Source organism: Macrobrachium nipponense, chromosome 20 (genome assembly GCF_015104395.2).
Source record: "Macrobrachium nipponense isolate FS-2020 chromosome 20, ASM1510439v2, whole genome shotgun sequence".
NCBI classification, from domain to species: domain Eukaryota; kingdom Metazoa; phylum Arthropoda; class Malacostraca; order Decapoda; family Palaemonidae; genus Macrobrachium; species Macrobrachium nipponense.
Genome location: NC_061089.1, coordinates 34,442,237 through 34,450,064, shown reverse-complemented (window position 1 = coordinate 34,450,064; position 7,828 = coordinate 34,442,237). Strand labels below are relative to the sequence as shown.

At 46.3% G+C, this 7,828-nt stretch overlaps 1 protein-coding gene across 1 annotated transcript; it reads left to right on the top strand.

Moving 5' to 3' along the window:
* Positions 1-5,354: 5,354 nt before the first annotated feature.
* LOC135219946 (uncharacterized) lies at positions 5,355-5,822 on the top strand. Its single transcript, XM_064257186.1, has one exon. It carries the CDS (start codon positions 5,355-5,357, stop codon positions 5,820-5,822), a length of 468 nt encoding a protein of 155 aa, XP_064113256.1.
* The last annotated feature ends 2,006 nt before the right edge of the window (positions 5,823-7,828 follow it).

The window sequence follows — 7,828 nt, the reverse complement described above, 5'->3', positions numbered from 1 at the left end:
TAAGACATTGAAACCTTGGTGTAAAAGATAATTTCCCACTCCAAGCAAGCTTATTAGGTTACTAAAAACAATCACTTTAACAACTTGTGCCTTCAAAGAAAAATGAAATTTTCTTAATAGAATTAGATTTTACACATAGCTACTTAACAAGTAATTACCTGTAGCTGAAAGCTCACTACTGTGGCAGTCAGATCTTACAAATTTTGTTGTGGAGCCGCCATCGCTAGTGTAGGTGTGTAGGATCCGCCCACTTTCGGGACCGATAGGTACAAAACTGCAGATAAACCCAATTTGTTTACCAAGCAATTACCCATAGCTGAAAGCTCACTACCGCGGCAGTCAAATCTTATAAATTTTGTGGTGGAGCCACCATCACTAGTGTAGGTGTCTAGGACCCGCCCACTTTCGGGACCAATAGGTACAAAACTGTAGAGAGAACCAATTTGTTTGGCCTACTATGTCCATCTGCGGGGAGGAGGGAAGGGCTTTAATCCGTTAATTACTTGGTGTAAAATTTAATTTTATTATAAAAATTTCATATTACACATATAACTTACCAATTAATTACCTATAGCTGATTCCACTCTTATGGAGGTGGGAATCATGGACATGACCTACATCAAAGACATTATATGTATAGTAATGACTCAGTATAGGAATACTGCAAGTATTTATCAAATACTTATTGTACCTTACCTGGCAAGAGAGCGCTGCAGATGAATACTGCCTCTGGTCGTCACTCATAACCTGTAGAAGGCTTGGCAGTTTTGGTTAATGACTGCCCCTACTTTAGTGGGAAATAGCTCCTCAGTTATGGAGGTTCACCAATGACTGGTAAAAGTTATTTATTGATGCCCTTGCCCTGGGCTTAGACCAGATAAAACTCAACAAACACAACTACACCATAAAAAACAACCAGTGATACCTTATCATAAGTGAGTAATCCAGGTAACAAGTACACCCAGGCTTCCCAAAACTCAACACCAACAACCAAGACAACAACAGAGGATGGTAAAAAGGACAGTTAGCCCCTTATGCTTCCTCCCTCAACACCATGCCAGCCACTGACAACGGACCCAATGTAGACCAGAAATAACTCCTCAGGCATGGAGGTTCACCGATGACTGGTAAAAGTTATTTGTTCCTACACTATATACAAACCTCAATCGGTCCTTTACATAAGGAATTACATTTAGCGTAGGCTGGAATTACGGCCATTAAATTCTTGAACAAGGTGGTTAGGCAGTAACTACCATCTGGTAGGCGGGTAGGCCTGCCTGCCTTGGATGTAAACACTCCACTTTGCTTTTGGCCATCTTCCGATGAAGATGTATGTTTGTGAGCTCTTGCTGACTGGCCGTTAATTACAATTTTCCCAGTGATATCTTTAATTTTTTATTTTGAATAAATATATATATACAGTGGTCCCCCCGTATTCGTGGGGGATGCATATAGTTGGAACCCCTATGAAAATGCTTGAAACACCCTATTTTGTTAAAACCCACTAAAAAATTTTATACCTGATTTTTTAAGGGGGCCGGCCGGCTAATGCCCTTTTTTAAGGACAGGACTTTGATATTCATACCACTTAATAAGGTGACTTGGGACATCTCCAAACCGCATATGATTTTCACCTCTGACCTTCGGTTTTGTGACGCCAGGGCGATTTATACCGAAAATAACCATTTTTCAAATTCTATCTCCTCCCTTGATATTTAATATTAAGACCTGGGATTACTACCATATATAGACCTGATGTCGACCTCCAATCAAATGGAGAGTTTTTTTTTCTAAAAGTCATTTTTTTGCTAGATATGAATTTTTCAATATGGTAAAAAAATACATCCTTTAAATCACGAGAAAAAAATTTATAAAAAAAAGATGAAACAAAAATTGGAAAAAAGGGCTCTATTTGATTGTTCTATAATGTCTTTCTGAGTTATATACCAAATTCCAATGTTATAGCTTTAAAACTAAGTGAGAAGATAGATTTTGAAGGTCAATAAGTATAGTTTTGAGATACGGGCGTTCAGAGTTTTCCTTCGTATTTCTATAAAGACAATGTTAATAAATAATAATTATTATGAATGTATATTTCTTTTTTGTGTATTAATAAACCAAAACTATTTTATTTATCATAATTTAATCATAAATGATGATCCCTTTGCTCATATATCGCAGCCTGGGGCACTGCTTGAGGCAAGATGGGGTCCTCCTTCCTACGCAATTCTCTCTCTCTCCTTCACTAACTCGGCTTATTACAGCGAATTTTCTTCTTCTGTATGTTAGCGAGATGTTTTCCTTGTATTTTCCTCTTTGGCATGATGAAATTCTTGCCCGAAACAAAGATAAACAAACGTAAATGCTACTCTTTTTTTACAAAGACAATTTAATAAATCATGATTATTATGAATTTCATATTCCATTTTGGGTATTAAAAAACCAAAACTTTGTTATTTATCAAGCAACCCTCCCCTCTCTCTTCACTAACTACGCATACATTTTGATATTCTGTAATAATACTTGAGCGATTTTTCTTCGTCTGTATGTTAGCGAGATGTTTTCCTTGTCTTTTCCTCATTGTCATGATGAAATTCTTGCCGAAACATACATAAACATACGTAAAGGCAGGCGAATGTCAGAGGTGAAATGGAACGTGTAGACTACTTGAAGTCTGTGATCGCACTAAATCAGGACTGGACTTGGTAGCTGAGCCTGAAGTCTCCTTCTTGACTCGGGGAATGTCTACAGATGCCATTTCTCCCAATTTTTTTGACAATAATGATCAAAATTTACGATTATAGAAGAAATATTGCATTTTCTTGTACGGATCAATGTTTTAGGCTTATTGAGTTACGTTAAATAATTACCCTGTAACTACGAAAGTAAGAGGAATTTTGACGAAATATTTCGTATACGTATTCTCAATTGCTATATGAAGCTCCATGAATTTTTTCATGACTTAACATTTTTCGCCCTATACCACCATATATAGGGGTTCCGGCCAGCCCCCTGAATAGTTTTATCACCAAAGTGCATTTTATTATGAAATTGATAAAAAAAAAAAAATAACAGGAATTTGTGGATATTTCTCATAGAAAAATACCGCGAATAGGTGAATTTTCTGCGAGTATCCAAACCCACTTTTTGTGATAGCCTTAATAGCCGCCTTTCTACTTTGTGTTAATCGGCGGCAAAGGTATGCCAACATCTTTATTAGTGCATATTTTTGCCCTTTAACGTGTGTGTGTGTGTGTGTATGTGTGTGTAGAATTTAATTTTTGCTTGGACACAATTTATAGTAAAGCATACTCGTTAATTTTGTATTAATATTTTATTTACTTACAGCAATTGATACCATTAGGACATGTGAAAGAGAAGCCAAGGAATGGAAGAAAAGAGAGAATACAGTAATCCTTGGAGATGGCCACCCATTGCTTAATGCAGTTCCATCATTAGAGGAAGTTCTTGCTGCATCTCGTCAGAATAAGCACCCTCTTTCTAGTAAAATTAGGTCAGCCAAAATGCAGAAAAAGGCAACAGAAGAAATGTAAACGTTGTAGTAGTTATATGGAATACCATGTGGTGTTTTGTTCTAGTGTTGTGCAGATTTTCTTTCATAGCTCACTTGTCTGTATTATGTAGAAACATGTAACTTATCCCTGGTTTGAATGTCAAAGAAATAAAGGGGAAGTTTAAAAATACCTATAGGTTTATCGTGATGTAAACATAACTAAAGTAATACCTTGTATAAGGTACTTGAGATACATGTTTCTGTACAATTTATTTAACTTTAAAATATAACTTATGTAGATGGAAGACAGTCAAATGTTGAATAGTGCTTATTGATGGGTGAGATGGCTCCCCCATGGGGATTTTCCCCATTTCACTAACACATGCTCTTGCCCTGCTGGACCAGACCAGTGTTTGTATTTGCTCTTATCACTCTCTGTTTCTCTCACTATTAGCTACTACATCATTGCCCTTGCATCAGCCTTACCTTGCCAGGAAAGAAGGTGTTGGGTGTTGTGTAGTTTAGGAAACTGTTTTCCCTGTGCCATTTTTTTCAGAGAATTATTATCTTGCATTAAAGCCATACAGGATCTGCAAGGCTGAATTTGTAGTCACAGAATGTGAGAAAACTTATGTCAGGAGTCCATTTCATTCAACTTGGATGGTTTTTCTTCGTTTCCTGATTCTCCATCTTTATCAGACCTCATTCTTACCCTTCCTCATTTTGTAGGCCTTCCCAGCAGGTGGTATTTTGCCCCAAGCTTTATCATTACTTCTTAAGTACATTATCTAACTGAAAGCTTTTAATGTTTAGTTTAACCTGACCACTTTAGTTAATAGATATCTTAATAGAGTGGCCTAACGTTATAGAATCTTTCAAGATTAAGCTAGTTTATCAGAGTGCTTTAACTTTGTTCCGATACGAATACAAACCATCGGTCCTTTGCAATACGAATGTAACTTGCGGCGGCAGGAACCGTTCATAAGCTTCGAACAAGGGAGTTTGGTAGTTAAATGCTTGTCCGACAGTCCGCATACCGCGCGACTGGGAGGTGAAGATCCACTTTGCTTTCAGCCGAGCTGGTTGACAGACGTGTTCTCCACCTCTCTCTGCCCGCCTTTCGTCGTATGCTTTGTGTCTCTCAAACTTGGTTTGCTTTGTGTTGTGTGTTTGAACTGTAAGTACGTGTGCTTTTGTATTTTTATTATTATTTTGTGATAATGGATTCGCGTGAGCTGGAGATTTCCCCACGCCCCCCCATCAGCCGCAGAGTTTGCCCTGGTGTGGAGGGCCGTAAGTGTGGGGCCTTCCGCTTGTTCCCTGAAGTGGATCCTCATGATTTGTGTGCTCGGTTCCGAGGGCGCCGAATGCTCTCGCGCCGAGCCTTGTGATTTATGTGTATCTTGGTCGGAGGAGCAGTGGGTGTGATATGAGGGAAGGAGGAAGCGACGTAAGCCTGCCAGGGAGTCCTCGGAAGGTTCTCCAGCGACTCCCTTGGTCACAGACACGTCATCTTCTTTCCTGTCACCATCTCACCTCTTGCGTATGGGTCCTTCCCCTTCGGGGTTTCTCGCTCCTTCTGTTCGCCCGATCCATCGAGCGTGGAGGAGGGGGCGATCCCCGACATCCAACTGTACTCGGGGTCTTCCGTTCGTTTGGGGTGGGACTTATCACCCCCCAGGGCGAGGGGGAACCCCTCCTACTAACCCGACCTTTGCTCCCTCAGGTGCTCCTGCTGCGGGCGACGACATCGGCCAGGTATGGTTCTCGCTGGGCCTCCAGGGGACACCGAGCGTTCGGGGGCTGTTGCATCACCTGGCGGGTGCTGCTCCGGTCACTCATGGACTGTACCACCACCACCACCACCGTTTCGACCCCTGGGTATGCCGCCCCTCCTCACCTTGTGTACACCCAGCACGTGACAACAGTGACTCCCTCAGCTGCGGTGCAGGCCCCGATTGCTGGTTTCTCAAGGGGGGTCGTGTCTCCGCCGCCCGGGTTTGCCGCTCTCACCTCAGCCCCCGACTTTCGGTGCCCCAAGAGCTCGGCCCTGGACCTTCCACCCGTACCCAGGATGTCGCTGACCACTGTCCCACCTCCTGCTTTATCTGCCGTTCCTGCCGTGCCTGCCGCTCCTGCCATGCCTGCCGCTCCTGCCAGGCCTGCCATGCCTGGACCAGCCCCTGCCGGCTTGACACGCCGTGAGGACAGGCACCGCTCCCACCACGACAGTGGTCTCTGCAGGTCCCCTGACCGCCGCTCCCACCGGGACCGGGCGGGTAGGGGGACTAGCAGCTGCTCCTCTTGACGCAAGGGACTGGAGCCGCTATTCTCGGTCCAGCCGCTCTCCCCAGGAAAGCCGCACAACCAGGCCTGCAGCTCGATCGCCACCGCGGGTTGGAGATCGCCTGCAGCCCCCCAAGCACACCGTTTCTGCCAGTGGGCGATCGGGGAGTTTCAGGTCTTCCTCTCCGACCCCTTCAACTTCCTCGGGTTACGCCAGGAAGAGCAAGGCGATCCGGAGTGATCCTACTCCTCAAGACGCATTCTCTCCCGAGATCCAGAGGTCGTTTGCAGAGGTTATTGCGCTGATTCGTTAGCACAACGACCTCGGGGAAGGATCGCCGCTCCCACCTTCTGAGCCCACGTCCCAGCTCGAGTCGTTCTGGGGTCCTAAGAAGGAACCCAAGACGACAGTGGGTCTGCCGCAATCAGCTCTGGCTGATTGCGGTCCGGCAGGTCTTCCAAGCTACTTCCTCCGCCTCTACTGCGACAGAGGAGATTTTACGTGCCTTCGGAGGATCCTATGCTGCCCAAACAGGAGCTAGATAGGCTAACTCTGGGGGTGTCTCTGCAGCAGTTCCTGTCAGAGAACTTGTGATTCTCGCAGCAAGAGGCACTTGCACTGGAATCCACCGCCATGGCGGCATTCCAGGCAGTCTCCTGGTTAGACCTGTGGTCCCTCAAAGGTGTCTAAGGTCGCGGCCACCTCGGGAAATATCACTCCCGAAGGTGACCCGGCTTTCGGGAGACCGTGTCAGTCTGGAGGTAGGGCCATCTCCTACCTAGCCCACCAGACGGCAAACCTGTGGGCCAACCTGGTACTTCGGCGTAGGGACACAGTCCTCACCCGAGTGACCAGGGCGGCTGGGCGTGAGGCGGCATTGGGTCTTTGCAACGGACCGGTGAGGAGTTCCTCCTCTCTCTTCCTAGGAGAGATGGTGGACGCTGTGGTGGAATGATGGCGCACTGATGACAGTGACCGTCTAGTCCACCTGGCAGTCTTGAAGGCGTCTGGGCAGCCTCAAACGACTGCGGCCAAGCCCAAGAGCTTGGTTAGCGCTTCCTTTGTGGCTAAGACGATTGCATCGTCGAAGCCCAAGGGAAAGACTCTGCCTTCGACTTCTTCCAGGAGCGGTCGCCATCAGCCCTCCTCCCAGCCCTCCTTCCCACGAGGGGGAGCTGGGAAGAAGTCGAAGAGAGGCGGGAAACGCTAGGGACAGCGTTCCCCCTCACTTGCTGCCGGAAGTCGGGGATTGCCTGGCGAGCCATTGGGCAACATGGCAGCGCTACGGAGCAGAGGCCTGGATAGTAGACGTCCTTCGGGAGGGGTATCTACTACCCTTCAAGTCTCGGCCACCCCTCACCTCCAACCCGGTCCACCTTCAGACCTAAGTACCTGAAACATCAAAGGATGTAGCCCTTCGGCAGGAAGTCCAAGCCATGCTGAGCAAGGGAGCTGTGGAGATTGTCAGGGATCGTTCACCGGGCTTCTACAGCCATCTTTTCCTCTCTCCCCTGAACCGATTCGTTCGCCAGTCTCGGTTCACGATGGAGACGGCACGTTCCATGCTAGACTCCATCAGGGAGAACGACTTCATGCTTTCGGTGGACTTGAAGGACGCGTATTTCCAGATACCCGTCCATCAATCCTCCAGGAAGTACCTCCGCTTCATCCTCGACGGGACGGTGTACCAATTCAGGGCACTTTGCTTCGGTCTCTCAACCACCCCACAGGTGTTCACACGAGTATACACTCTGGTGTCTGCTTGGGCCAACTCATCAGGGATACATCTTCTGAGGTATCTCGACGGCTGGTTGGTCCTGGCGAGCTCCCGCTCCCAGTTGCTACAGGACAGGGATCGACTTCTCGAGTTCTGCCGCAATCTGGGGATCGTGGTGAACTTAGAGAAGTCCGATCTCGAGCCCAAGCAGAGGATGAAGTACATGGGTATGCTGATCGACACGGTAGCAGGGCGAGTCGTCCCCGCAGACTCTCGGATCAGCAGATTCAGGGAGGCAGCCTACCAGTTC

Bases quoted from the DNA above. Each gene is read 5' to 3' on its own strand.
- LOC135219946 (XM_064257186.1), top strand. From the start codon at position 5,355: ATGGACTGTACCACCACCACCACCACCGTTTCGACCCCTGGGTATGCC.